The 15,747-nt window shown below is 33.9% G+C and overlaps 1 protein-coding gene across 1 annotated transcript; it reads right to left on the bottom strand.

Moving 5' to 3' along the window:
• Window positions 1-2,639: 2,639 nt before the first annotated feature.
• LOC123702768 (protein TRC8 homolog) lies at window positions 2,640-14,505 on the bottom strand. The gene is made up of 2 exons (XM_045650559.1): window positions 14,082-14,505; window positions 2,640-4,976 (listed from the first exon to the last, which is right to left on the bottom strand). Exons 1-2 carry the CDS (start codon window positions 14,329-14,331, stop codon window positions 3,208-3,210), a joined length of 2,019 nt encoding a protein of 672 aa, XP_045506515.1. The 5' UTR covers window positions 14,332-14,505; the 3' UTR covers window positions 2,640-3,207.
• Window positions 14,506-15,747: the final 1,242 nt, after the last annotated feature.

Below are 15,747 nucleotides of genomic sequence, written 5' to 3' on the forward strand. Positions count from 1 at the left end.
AATTACAGTGGCTAAAACGCTATATGAGAGAGAACACAATATTCATAATTGTCAAGACTGGTTATAATTTTTTTTTCTATGCGTCTATAATTATAGTATTATTGGTTAGATTAAATTAAAAAAAAACTAAGTAGTTATTTTTTATAAAACTTACCCAATTATAAGAAGAAAAGTTTAACATTTTTGTTGGCTTTTTTAGATAATTCAATTATCGTTCTGTATTTATATAAACAAATAGTATAATATCATTAAATGCACTTAATGTGTTAATTAAAACTGTATTTTTATCTATTGCAAAAAATAGTAAATTTCCATAGAAATATTATTAGTATCCCAAGTTGACTGATAAATACCTTTTTTTTTTAAATAATATAAAGATTTATTGTTGCATATTTATTGAAAAAACGATTGAAAAATATTATAAAGCAAAAAGAAATAGTGTCTGTTGTTTCCTGCAGTATTCAAATAGACCAATAGCAACACGGCATTAATGCGAAACTGTCTCATTTCGTCACTTGAACCAATGACACTAAGAGTTGTTCCTTTATGCTCATGTTAGAAAAATGACACAAATGCGTTTATATACTAAAATAGTGTTAGCACGGATGGAACAAAATGAGTTATGTCTTTATTCAAAAAGTATAACTACACATACGTCCTTGTGTTCGTGGGTTATTTTGACTCGAGACGAATAGTTCCTTTGCGATTGCCTAAAATGATGGATAAGGTAACTTATACCGTTAATCACACCCTACTTATACCGTTTGGGTCATTCGAAAAAATGGGTTAGGATGCAGCTAGAGATATGTCCTTTTGATATGTTGTGTATTTTGACGAGCTGAATCCAATGGTGCAATAAAAACCAAAGGGAATAACTCGTCTTACTCCCTTATTCACTGGAGGCACAGAATTTTTTACCGAAGAAATGACTTCGATTCCGTCTTTTTTTTTCATACTTAGTCGATAATTTTTAGTAAAAATGTTAATTAACCTGTTAAAATAACTCTTAAATGCTTTTGGAAATAATAAATAGAATCCAAATCGACCCATAAACTTCTGAGATGTGTAAAAAAATAGAAAGCAAGTCTACAAAGTACATACTCTATGTACCTACTTAAAAAAATAAAAATTTGATAACATGAAAAATATTATAGATAGACCCCCCTTTTTGAAGTTTATTTTCGATATTTCTTCATGAATATTCAGAATATTACGGGCGGTCACATGCGCATGGGCGACATTGTATACCTAATTAGGTATCATCAGCTTTTATTAATTGCATTTTCTGAAAATTTCTCTCAGAATCCTTATTAGATTTCCCATATAAAATTATCTTATCAGTTATGTAGGTAGTGTTTTATTTAATTTCGTCCACTTCATCAACATCAATTACGATCATATTATATTTAACTACTTAAGTAATAAAATATTCAAACCAGGTTTTGATTCGCACTTGGCCAGTTTTTTTTTTATACTTATTTTGTACAGTATAATAATTTTTTGCCCCCCTGGGAGTATATACGAAAACGTGTTTGTCTTTCGTAGCAGTAATTCTATTATAGTAATTGTATGAAGATAATATGATTTTTGAGTCTGAGAAAAGTGACAAAGGTATTTTTTATCTGTTATTGAAGAATGATCCTGCTCAGAGCAATAAATCTACTGGATGAGCATTTGAAACACTCCGAAATTTATAAATTCCGATAGATGGCGCTATATTAAAAAAAATGTGATTTGCATGTGGATAAGAATAATTATTATCTACTAGTATCCATTTGCAACAGAGATTTTATGAGGATAGAAGATCACACCAAAAATCTTACTATTTTTTGTTCTACTGTTAATAAAAAACGCATGATAACTAAACAAATCGATAAATTAGTTATTTGGCAAATTTATGATTATAATTTATCTAATAATATGCTATGCGTGACTTTGCCTTAAAAAATGAATTTCTAGTTGGCTATCTTTTTCTGTATAACACTAGCATATACGTAGTATATTATTATTAGTCTGTGCTAGCATGGTGAAGTTAAACAAATTCACACCAAGCAGGAAATTAATTAAATTGTTCAAAATGCAATCTACACTAATATTATAAAGAGGAAAACTTTTTTGTTTGTTTGATTGTAATGAATAGGCTCGAACTACTGGACCGATTTTGATGAAATTTGGCACAGACTTCTATCATCTTCTTCTTCATCATTCAATCTTTTGACCCTGAGAAAGAATATAGGCTTCCGTTTATTGCGAAATATGTACCACGGGCAAAGCCGGGGCGGACCGCTAGTAAAAAATATATCAAAACTTATCATTGGGGAGTTTTATATTATAATTTTAGTCGTTTTGATTTTTTTTTACCAATTTTCAGCTAGATGGGAAATTTTATAAATGTGCATGTAATCTATAGATAGACCTGACTAATAGCTTTTTCAGAATGATTAATGAAAACTGATCAATGTTTTTTTTATAACAATATTATTGCAAAAGTGATAAAAATAATGTCTTGTAATATTACTTAATTATCACGCAGCACATTCTTATCACAATTTACTCATTACATATATAATATGCTTCGTCATTTATATGACGTAATGTCTGAAGTAACAAAAAAAGGAAACAAAAATAAAACGACCCGCTACTACTAATATAGTTTATTTACATTTTAGTGAGAAAATTACTATTTTTTTCATTTTGCTAACAATTAGACTCTGTATATTAAAAGCTATTTCTAAACTATTTAAAAATAGCTTCGCGTATTATAACATCTGGGTATACGCAGAGGCGCCGGCTTTAAGAAAACGAGGGTACAAAATATGAGGAGAGCAAAATATAAAAACATTTAATAAACTTTTGAAGTGCTTCGCCCTCTTTGAGTTTATAACTTGATATCTATAGTCATGGATTGTTTGCACCCACGAAGTCGGCGCCTCTGTATATAGATAGTTGCACTAGCAATTTAGACATCATAAACATTTATAGGAAATGGTAACAGCGCGAAAAGCGTCCAGACTTAGCACTAAGAGTCACACCGACATACGCCGAACATCATCACGAGACAAAATTTATTCCTTATTACATCACAGCATCCACCTGATTAACGTATACAATAAAAACAATAACTTACTATACAAAATAAAAATACCACTGAAAAACACTGATCTAAACTTGATTTAATTCTAGGTCGATTGAGTCTTCACTAGTCAGTCATCTCACACCTTCACCGAGCAGGTCGGGGTCCTCGTCCTCGAGGAGGATGTTCTGGTTATTGCTGTTCTCCTCGTTGCTGGCCTCCGAAGTGTTGTCCTTGTTGGGGTCGTTGTCTATCTTGTAGAGGATGTCGTGGCAGAGCGGACACCGGTCCTGCACGTAGAGCCATTTCCGGAGGCACACGCCGTGGAAGAAATGGTTGCAGCGCGTGATCTTCGCCGAGTGCATCTCTTGGTAGCAAATAGCGCACACGTCATCTAACTGGTCGAGCTGGTCGACCGAAGCCTCTCTCAGCGAGTTAATCTTGTTGACGGCCGTCCGTCGCTTCATGAACACGGACCAACCAGCCCGCGCTTCGCACCAAATGTTGAAATACGCGTGTATACACATCATGACTGCTCGTATCGCGCCGCCCGATTCGAACAGCAGTATCCAGGCGCCGTTGAAAAATAGGAAGATCCCAAAGCAGAATTCGATCGTATTGCCAAAAGCGCGTATGTAATAAACATAATCGTCCAACTGCTCCCAGAAGGTGCTTCTATACGCGTCTATCAAGAATAGCGAGTATATCATGAGGCTGACGATAACTTTCACTATGACTTCGATGCTGAAGGCGCTGACTGCCAGCAGCCACGTGGATATGGTGTGCTGCGACCACAGGTAAACTAGTAATGAGATCGGGAAGATTATGAGGAAAGTGCAGACGCCCAAAGCTCTGACGTGTCGGTGGGTGCTGGGGTTGTGCGACGCGCTCAGCGACATTAGCATTGGATTCACGATGTTGTGCAAAAAGTGCAAGAGCGCCGTGAATAGCAGGCAAAAGTTCCTGCACAGTCTGACGAATCGTTTCTCAGGATTCAGTGAGGTGAGGCCGGTTTGTAGAGCGAGGATATAAAACAGGATCGCAGATACCGTCCCAATGCTCTTGTCTTCTTCTTCGTCAGTCAACAATATCCATTGGAAGAAGCTCCCGATGTAGTGACAGAAGAATGAGATGACCGACGTCATCCCGAGGACGGCGGTGATGGTCTCGCATCCGGTTACTAGCAAGGATTTAGCCATCGAGGCGAGGGACTGGACAGCTAGTAAAGTGGAAACCTTTAAACCCTCTTCGGTGTCTTCGTCGTAGTTATCCATGAGGAGAAGCATGGCGTGCTCTGCGACTCGCATCACCCAAAACACTCGAAGCACGCACGGGATATTGAGCCGTATCCATTCAGTTTCGACTAGCGCCGATAGGCCAAAATTGCTAACGAACAGTCTTCCATGCTGGTAGCCCGCGTAAATAACTTGTATGACGTCATATGCGGACGACCACAGCACGTATTTGACTAGAAAGAGGGGCAGGAGTGCAGAGAACACGGGCGAATGGTGCAATAGATTCGGCGGCACGGGCAGCATGGCCAGGAACGACGGAGCCATGAAGGAGATCGGTAGAAACTTCTGGATCGTCTGGTGTCTGGGTCCCAGGTGGACGTTTCGGAAGACGAACGACAGCGTGAACTGTATCGCGAAGTTTTGTATCACGAGTATTCCGGGGCCATCGAGATCAAGTAGGCTCTTCAGGTTTAAGTTGAGGATATCTTCGAGTATGCTCGCTGAGGGCTGTGTGGTAGTGGCGGCCAATGTGACCGCCTGTATCTGCTTGATGGCCGACACGTTGGTCCAATAGGAGACGAAAACGATGCCCAGAGACATAAGGTAGAGGTAGACTATGATGAGGTGCTTCGTGTAAAGCACGAACACACAGAGCGCTGACATGCATCCTGGAAAGAGAAAAGGCAGAATTATAATTTGTTTATGAAGATGTATATGATATTTTTGGTAAAATAACTCGATCTAGTAAAACTCAATACGAGTAATAGATGCATCAATTAGATTTTAATAATATCTTAGTAAAATTCAAATACGAAAATACTGTTTTTTTGTACAAAAATAAATTTAATTGAATCGAACAACTCTGTAATCGTAAACGTAAGAAAAATACATTATATATGTATAGCCTTGCAGTAAGCACAATACACATATGCTCGGAGGTTAAGCAAATGAATTTTAATTCATATTATAATTAATAACAAACGTTTTAGTTCGTATAACTTTCATTGTCATGAACTCGTATTGTGTTTAACTGTTATTATGTAATGTTTACGACGTAGTTGCTTCGAATTTATATAGAAACATACATTTTTTTTATTTTAAATATTTTCAATAATAGCAACTTCGGGTGGATTTTAGTATAAAATACAAAACATATTTAATAAACGAAAATCTAGTTCCTTTACGATATGTCGTTTGATAAACGTCTTAACTGACCTCTTGTTATTGTGAGCAAAAAATAAACAACTAACTTTTACGACACATACATTATTAAAAAGATAAACTAAATTTAGTTTAATTATTATTATTTATCTAGTTAGGTATCTAGTTGTCAAGTTGAATCAACCGGGAAGAATCGATAAAGGAAATAATACGCCTGAAGTAAACAGCGTATAGAGATTAATAAAAATAGTTATGAAGTTTATGACACAACGGCCTGTAATCTAAAAAAAATACATGTTGATGTTCTGCATCCTCATTGTTTAATAAATTTATAATGAGAAAACTGCATTTAAAATAGAACATCATCGTAAACTTATTGAATTGGGTATGTGTAACGGTGCATTTAGATCAAACGAGCGAATGCTATTTCTAACCCCACTAAGTCAAATTCTTTTAGTATAAACAGGCGTAGAGCATTCTTTCGTTGTTCTTAGTGCGTTCGAAAAGATTGCATGAAATGAATAAATGAATGAAAAATTCTTTATTGTATAAACTCAACAATAAATAAATCAATGTACAGAAGGCAGCCTTATCGCTGCCAGCGATCTCTACCAGCCAACCCAGAAAAGACGAAATTTGTTTATCAAAAACGAAAGGTTGTATGCAATGTTAATATAATAATACTGAATAACACTGAATACGAGTTTTCGTTTACACTTAAAGATCACGAAATAATGCTTTTGCTCTAGCTCTATGTGCGTTAGATGTAAACACACCGTAATATGAAAACGAATCCCTGGGAATATTGCAATAATTTTAAGTATTTATCATCGTGTTTTGTAGAAGATGACCCACGTCTTATTAACATAAAGATATCTTTAAATACGATACTAAGTTTATTAGAACAGATTGTATCCAGTAACGCTCGCATTTGTAATTCAATTCGTACGGAGCGATAATTCGCGCTTCCTGCATGAACCTTACCTCAATTTAGGAAGAAAAAACTGTTGTTTTATATCCCTAGTTTATACGTGTTCTAACTCGCAACCTTGGTTCGTAATGTTTGAAGGGAATGTTTTAAAATATGTAACTTTGTATTGAACAACTCGTTTTAAAAATAATTTTACTAATATAAACGCGAGTTTGTAAGAATGCATATTTGTGACCAGTTCGCGCAAAACAGCTGGTCGGATCTGCATTCAATTTAGTAGACATACATATGTACTTTCTACCAGTATACCACGCTAGTGACCCTGCGGGTTACAGCTAGTGTAAATAATTATATAAGTAGTCTTTTTCACAATTACTTGGTTGGTACATAATAGATGGATCTTCACTACATAGTACAAAACAAAGTCGCTTTCTCTGTCCCTATGTCCCTTTGTATGCTTAAATCTTTAAAACTACGCAACGGATTTTGATGCGGTTTTTTTTAATAGATAGAGTGATTCAAGAGGAAGGTTTTAGTATATAATTTATTAGGTTTTAGACAAAGCGGGCGAAGCCGCGGGCAGCTAGTGCATTATAAGATACAGAAATCTGACTATGGTCATTGAATGTTTTTACTTTTTATATCATCAGCCCATAGCACTTTTTCTTCTTGTAGGATAGTCATAGTTAAGATTACAAATTATAATCCACCAAACTGGTCAAGCGCAGATTAGCAGATGTCGTCGAACTTTTTGATTCTTAGCTATGGTTATTTCATAGATTAGAGCAGTATTGCATAATGTGGGGATTAATAACATTTGCGATATCAAATTATCAAAATCTTAATATACCTATATAAATCGCGTGTCACAATGTTTGTCCTCCATGGTCTCCTAAACCTTAACCGATTATAATAAAATTCGCACACCATGTGCAGTTAGATCCAACTTGAGAGATAGGATAGTGTAAATCTCAAATCGTTTTAGAGAAAGATTGTAGATATCAATGGCAGACATTGTTTCATACAATATTGGGTATTTCTTGTTATTTAATACAGCTAAACAGCAATTTAAGGTCAAATGAAGTGGACAACAAGAATTTAACGCTATTTGCATAATTTATTTAAATATTTTACTTAGGAATAGTCATTAATTTATTATAGAGTACTTCCTGTGCGTCTAAAATATATATTTTTAAAGGCACACGTTATATTTCAAATATTTAATATTGCAATATTAATATTTACAAGGCCAATAGCAACTTATGAATAAGGACAAATTTGTTTGAGTAGGTACTGTACCAAATACATATAAATTTCATTTTGAATTTATTTCATTGCTTTCTTATAATATACTAGCTTTCCGCCTGCGGCTTCGCCCGCGTTTTCAAAGAAAAACCCGCATAGTTCCCGTTCCCGTGGGATTTACGCGATAAAACCTAGCCTATATTACTCGTGGATAATGTAGCTTTCGAATGGTGAAAGAATTTTTAAAATCGGTCCAGTAGTTTATGAGCCTAAGCATTACAATCAAACAAACAAACAAAGTTTTCCTCTTTATAATATCAGTGTAGAAAATTGATTCTATTATGAGAACACAAAAAAACTGCATAATATAAGTACCTACAATATTTATTTTTTGTGTAAATTTGTCTGTTTGATCTGGCTAATTTCCGAATCATCTTCGCTTTGAATGGAACTTACAGTGCGGTAGATAAAGTTAAATCTATATAAGAAGAATATTTGTTAGGATGTTTTTCTTTAAGACAATAATGTTACAAATTATAAAGCAGACAAAACACGAGAATCATTTAGCATGCAATTATATCCATTGAAAGGACTGTACCATAGAGATCTAGAGAGATGCCAATCGCTTGCGCTGAGTACGAAACCAGTGTCTCATAACAAATTTACGCACACAACAGTAAACAAAATAAAAACAATACTTCGCGTTGTGTGCGTGTCATCACACAAAAATTTGAGAGCGACTATTCGTTCGCACACTAGATTGTAAGTAACGTACGTATACAGCACCACACAGCCGCAAGATATGCGTTTACGATAGGGATTGCTTGTCGATAAAATGAGAAACGTTAAAATTAAAACAATTTATAGGCAATACAGTAACTAGGTAGAAAATAGAAATGGACACCTTGATGGTAGCATTCATGGTGATGAAGTACATAAAGCATTGCCTATTGACTTATTGTTAAGTAAAATAAGTATGAAATAAGTGATTTTTTTTTAATCCATGTATAATAATCACTATAAAATCATTGCTCGAGTACCTATCAAATAATAATAATACAATCAGATATTAAGCTAATAGTAATACATTATGATATAAAAATAAGGTAGTAAAATAATACATAATACGATAAAAAATCCGAATCTTATCGACATGGACACACTCGACGCGCATCCTCAAGTAACGACCGCGAGCAGCGGCCGTACTACACGATCGAACGTTTTTGTTAGCTTTAGTATCTTCATTATACATTGCGGTATTCGAACTCCGCGTTTGAATAGAGTCACGTACAGAAGAAGCATTGTAAACTATTTACATAAATTAATGTGACTGTCGTTCTGTCACATAATGAAACCAAGAAATCACTCTACGTAATATTGTTTTTGAAATTATAGTAAGAAAATCGTATTATTTTCAGTATTTACCGATGGTATGTGATTCCATTTGACTTAAAGTTGCTGGTTTCACTTCGGTTTTTACAAACTTTAACGGAACAACGCGGCATTGTCAAATAATACCCGGCCGACGGTCGAACGTCAACTGAATGCAACAAACAGCATGTGTTCTTTTTTTGGGCATATTGCTGCGACACCGGCCCCGCCCCCTAACCATATCTCCCTTTAGTTTCTGTGATCTGTGGACTGTACCCTGGGCACAAAAAAGTCAACAACCGTCGTAAAATCATCAATGTTTACATTAATCATTAAAATATCCTTACAAATCCCAAGTTAAACTGTATGTATACAATCAACAAGCTTGCAAACGAGCAAAATTAACATCTCCACCAAAAAAGCTAACGGTACTTGCAAAAATCCGGTATCCGACGCGACCATCGAGAAATCAAAAGCCAACAATGTAATAAATTCTGACCTATCAACGTATGTAGGTCATGATCGAAACCCGTACCATTTCGCGTGTAAATATATAAAACTAGTTTTCATAAAAGCCCTCCGTCGAAAGTTCAATGACATTTGACGTAATCCACAAGAAAAAAAACTATTAGCCGACGTACGGTTAAAATTCCCGTTTGAAGGAAATCATACTTGGTTAATATTATTACAAAAGTCGTTACTAGCTTGATCTTGGCTCGAGTGGTACAAAAAGACGACTATGTTTGACTATGTGGTATCCAGACATAGGTTATATTATGTCCGTACGCAATTTCATACAGATCCGATCAGCTGTTTTTGCGTGAAAGCGTAACAAACATACATCCATCCATTCTTAGAAACTTTCGCTTTTATAACATTAGGAGGATATAAACCTTTTGCAAAACAAGCAGTCAATTTGGTCCTCACTGTTGGAATATTATGATTAAGATTATTAAAACGCCTTATCTAAAGCTGGGTATCGACTTCGCGCTCCTGGCGCGCGCGCCATGAATGACCGCGCCGAGAGTGCGTTCCCCGGAGCGCGTTCCAAATAATTGAAGTATATCAACTAAGCGCGCCTGGCGCGCGTGGCAACCGTTCCAGTGTTTGACCGTTCATCATGGAAGCTAGTCGTGTACGAGCAGCAGCAGCTTTTGTAATTATACACAGCATAATAAGAAAGAAAAAACAGAAACGAAAAGTGCGTTGGTGGATAAAAGAGCTGTACCGAAAAAGAATGCAGTATGGAGTGACACTTATAAGAGATATGCAGTTCGAACTTCGAAGTGATAGAAGACACAATAAAAAACTTCACAAGGATGTCTACAGAAGATTTTGATATCCATAATTATACAAACCCGTCTCCATTTCAATCATTTGAATCTGTAAATAATTATTCTTATGCTATGATTTTTATCAGTGTTTATAACACCTCATATTATTAAGCTAAGCTGTTTTGGAGTATAAAAATGCTGTATCATCATCAGCAGAAATATATTAAAGACTAGCTTCCGCCCGCGACTCCGTCCGCGCGGAAAAATTAAGTTTTATTTTTTTTCTACGTATTTTTCCGGGATAAAAAGTCCTATTTTATGCCCAGGATAATAAGGTATAATTATACCAAGTTTCAACGAAATCGAACCGTTAGTTTTCACGTGATGCCTGAACTACAGACGTCAGACAGACAGACAGACAAAAAGTTTTTTAATCACATATTTGGGCTTGGTATCGATCCAGTAACACCCCCTGCTATTTATTTTTTCAATATTTTCAATGTAATACATTTTTATATTAGTTAATTTAGTCGATTCCTACTTTACGTAATTTACGTAGGTTGATTTATAGACTTACTAGATTTCCGCCCGCGGCTTCGCCCGCGTTTCCAAAGAAAAATCCGTATAGTTCCCGTTCCCGTGGGATTTCCGGGATAAAACCTAATCTATGTGTAAATCCAAATTTACCCTTTATATGTGTGCTAAACTTCATTGTAATTGGTTCAGTAGTATTTGCGTGAAAGAGTAACAAACACACACACATACATCCATCCATCCTCACAAACTTTAGAAGGAAGGATAGGATAGGATAGTACAATGCATTTTTTACCAAATTCCGAATGTCTATATTTGTTGATGAATAAATATACAGACATTTTTATTGGTTTTTGTTGATAGGAACTTCGAGGGTCGAAGGATTTGTTATTCTAATCATTATAAAGCGCCTTCTATATACCTATATCTGGATCTACTAATTTATAAGCTCATTTTGAAATTCATTTTCATTTCTACATTATTTCTCAGTGTCATAACTCATCTATTCTAATATTATAAAGCTGAAGAGTTTGTTTGTTTGTTTTAACGCGATCTAACCTCAGGAACTACTGGTCCGATTTGAAAAATTATTTCGGTGTTAGATAGCCCATCTAACACCGAAAGAATTTTTTTTTATTTATCGAGGAAGGCTATAAGCTATATATCATTACCTATTCATTATACATATATTTTTTCCAAGGTCAACCCAAGCGAAACTAAAAAAAATGGTAATAACTTTTGATATCATAAAACTGACCGGCTATTCGGCGCGTCACTGTCAATTAATCAATATCTGTAATTAGCGAGTTCTCTCTTTCGCGCAGGCTCCGTGCGATGTTCAACTGGTGGTTTTTGTAGGCTCTAATGATGCTTATTAATTACGTAGGTATGTTACGAATAAGTTTATCTTTGATAATATATTTCTCTTAGTAACATGTATAGATATATTAAATGATAAATTGTTGAAGTAAAATACTATGACTATATAATTATGTGTATGTACATATATTGAATAAATAACAATTTTTATATATTCGAGCATCACTCAAAAACCGCCTTATACATGATCACTACACATAGTTAAATAATTTATTAAGGGCTGATTTTTCAATCCTTTGTTAAAACTTATTCATCGAATAACGTATTAAACTACCATTTCAAAAATGTATTCTAATTGTCCGTATTTGACAGTTTACAGGTGACATTTTAAAATGTTCGTGTAATACTTTATTGGACGGATAAATTTTAACCAAGGATTGAAAAATCGGCCCTAATACAAATAAAAAAAATGAATAGATAAAACAATAACAAAAATGTTGACGGCGATTAGTCTAAGAGAAACAATTAAAAATGAAAATCATTTCCGTTACATACATTATGGATTAGTTATTAATTACATTCTAAAGATCTATTTCTATCAGCTTAATGGTGTCTACCATATTTGTTTATAAATAATTATTTGATTTATTTGTAAACATAGTTCAACAATGTTGGTAAGTCTTTGGCACAGTTATTCGCTGGACCGTGGCCTGCTTTGTAGTTTTTTATTTGAGCTGTTTCTATGCTTAAAAGAGACCATTTAACAAATTATTATTATTAGTAATATGAAATTATAATGTTTTTATAGAAACTTTAATGAAATGGCATAGAATTTAACTGCTTATCTAAGAAGAAACTGCTTTTCGACACAGTGGCCAATCATTTATAATAAAAAAAATAAATTGTAAAATGTGTTGGTAACTAAAATGATAACTCGAGAATGGCTGAACTGATTTCGTTAATTATTTTCTTATAATATTCTTTGAAGTACGAGGTTGGTTCATATGGAGAGAAAACATAAGCATGCACCACGAGCGAAGCCAGGGCGGACCGCTAGTCAACAATAAAATTGGTAATAGCACTAACAAAGACCTCATGCAATAAAATATTTGCAAGATGTAAACAAATTCTTCAGCTTTATTCCATTAGTATCACTACATAGTATAAAACAAAGTCACTTTCTCTGTCCCTATGTCCCTTTGTATGCTTAAATCTTTCAAACTACGCAACGGATTTTGATGCAGTTTTTTTAGAACTTTAACTATAGTGGTGGTAAACGTTAAAAATATGTAGTTAATGACGATTTAAAAGTGCTTCTAAAAGAATTAGACTTCTTAATAATTTTTTTTTTTTTTATTGCGGAGAAATGCCCGTCTATTATTAAATAAATGACTTGAGTTTGAGTTTATTTTACTGACTTCTTCAATGAATAGAGATACAAAAGAATTAGAGCGTGCCCATTTGGAAGATATTTTGAACTTAAGTTGATAAAAATAAAAATGTTTTCTATTATACAATATAATAGAAGAGATCATTAATCTCTATTGGTCAAGGGTAAAAATGTAGAGAATTTAACATTCTTGTGAAGGTCAGAAATTCAAAATGAATTAATTTTTATGCTAAGTAAAATATGATAAGTTAAAATAGAATATTAATTTAAAAATATTATTTAACAAAAAAATGGCATTGGATTTTTAATACTGTTATGAAGCAGATATTTTTAATAATTATTAATTATATTATCCTAAAATTTATATGTTGCCGCATAATACTTTTTTCATATGTACATATTTGCAGAAGTATATTCAATAGGGTAATATTTATATTGTATTATAATTAAATACAATATAAACAATTTGAAAATTAAACTTGTTATCTTGATACTGTTTTCGATTATACCTTTTATCATATCACAAACAATAAATTAAGTTTCAATCAAGGTCCACTGATATTATTATAAATAAGTATAAATCAACTTTTATATCAAACTACATTGATATAAGAAATTCACCAGTTTTTCATACTTAGATACTGCGATTTTTCAATCTCTTAAAGATCAAATATAATCAAAATCAATTGAGCAATTTAAATTTGATTGAATAACTGATTTACAAGGTCTATATTATTAACATACATTAATAAGACATTAAATTTTCAACCAATTTTTTTTTTTTGCACTTACAGGCATAAATATGTAAGAAATTGTCTTGTTTGTATGAATAGTGTGAGAAATTTTGTAACCTTCATAATAACAGGTCATAAAATTCGCAAGAGACTAATGATAAATGTGTTAGCAATTATTTTTATCAAATATTATTTTTTTGACATCTGGAAAATAAATACAAGGCTGTGCGCTGTGCAAATAAGCGACAGTTACTAAGGGGACTGAAATTGCGAAACCTCATTGGGCAATAAGAAAATTAGTTGCGGTAACTTACCTAAACAGCAGACGAGGAATTTGAGGAAGGTGAAGAAAAACGCGTTGTAAAAATTCGCGTCGTAATAATTCGCCTCTGCGTCTGTTATATCGACGTGGTCGTCAGTGACATTGGAGAGCACAGACACCTCTTCGCCGCTCGACACGGGCAGCCCGAGACTGATCTTCAGGAATTCATCCACCACAAACAGCGGCGGTACTCTCAGCAGCACCTCCACCAGTGCGAGCGCCTTCGACCTCAGCGACATCATTCATTTATGCAACCCTTTTTTTACCCCCAATTTTGCAATCACAGCCGAAATGAGCGGCAGACGTGACACAATTTTAATTTATATATTATTTTTATCTATTTTGAGATCACGTATTTTTTATGAAATTATGACTGAAATTTTTGCGACAATATAATCTGACGTTTAAAAATTTTGTGTTGCCAAACTCAAAAAGTGATTTTGTGATGTTTGAGTGTTGTCATAATAATGACGATCGGATACTCGTAGCTCGTAGCAAAATAAAATAAATGTTGAAACACAGTGTTGAAAAATAAAAGGCACATACCTAATATTATTATAATAATAATTCATAATAAAGCATTTATTTAAAAAACGAAAACGACGCTGTTAACTTTTATGCACATTATGTTAACAATATGCAATTAATATTCACCAGTGCAAACTTAGCACCCCATCTATGGAATTTTGGGTCGAAAATGACCTTGATCGTTAGGTCCCCGTTAGGTCCTTTAAGGTCCCACAATTTTTTCGTTAGGTCCCCTTTAGTTTTTTTTAAATAATTTTTTAAATTTTACGTATAAAAAAAGTGCACTTTAGCACCCCATCCATAGAATTTTGGGTCAAAAATGACCTTAATCGATAGGTCTCCGTTAGGTCCTATAAGGTCCTACAATTTTTTCGTTAGGTCCCCTTTAGTTTTTTTTTTTAATAATTTTTTTTTTAATTTTAGGTATAAAAAAGTTACACTTTAGCACCCCATCCATAGCAAAATTGGCGAATTTTATCAAAATCGTATTCTTTACCGTTAGGTCCGTAGAGGCCCATCATTGAAATTGTTAAATTATTCTATTAAAATATATATGTATACTATATAATTATATAAGAAAGTCGTGTTAGTTACCCGTGGTACGTATTTAGTATCTTATATCCTTCTCCTGGCTCTAAACTACCTCCCTGCCAATTTTCAGCTAAATCGGTTCAGCCGTTCTTGAGTTATAAGTGGAGTAACTAACACGACTTTCTTTTATATATATAGATTTTAATAACATAAATAATTTAACAATTTCAAGGATGAAAGAATACGATTTTGATAAAATTCGCCAATTTTGCTATGGATGGGGTGCTAAAGCGTAACTTTTTTATACCTAAAATTAAAAAAAAAATAATTAAAAAAAAAACTAAAGGGGACCTAACGAAAAAATTGTGGGACCTTATAGGACCTAACGGAGACCTATCGATTAAGGTCATTTTTGACCCAAAATTCTATGGATGGGGTGCTAAAGTGCACTTTTTTTATACCTAAAATTTAAAAAATTATTTAAAAAAAAACTAAAGGGGACCTAACGAAAAAATTGTGGGACCTTAAAGGACCTAACGGGGACCTAACGATCAAGGTCATTTTCGACCCAAAATTCCATATATGGGGTGCTAAGTTTG

The sequence above is a fragment of the Colias croceus genome, chromosome 24 (assembly GCF_905220415.1).
Source record: "Colias croceus chromosome 24, ilColCroc2.1".
Lineage (NCBI taxonomy): Eukaryota > Metazoa > Arthropoda > Insecta > Lepidoptera > Pieridae > Colias > Colias croceus.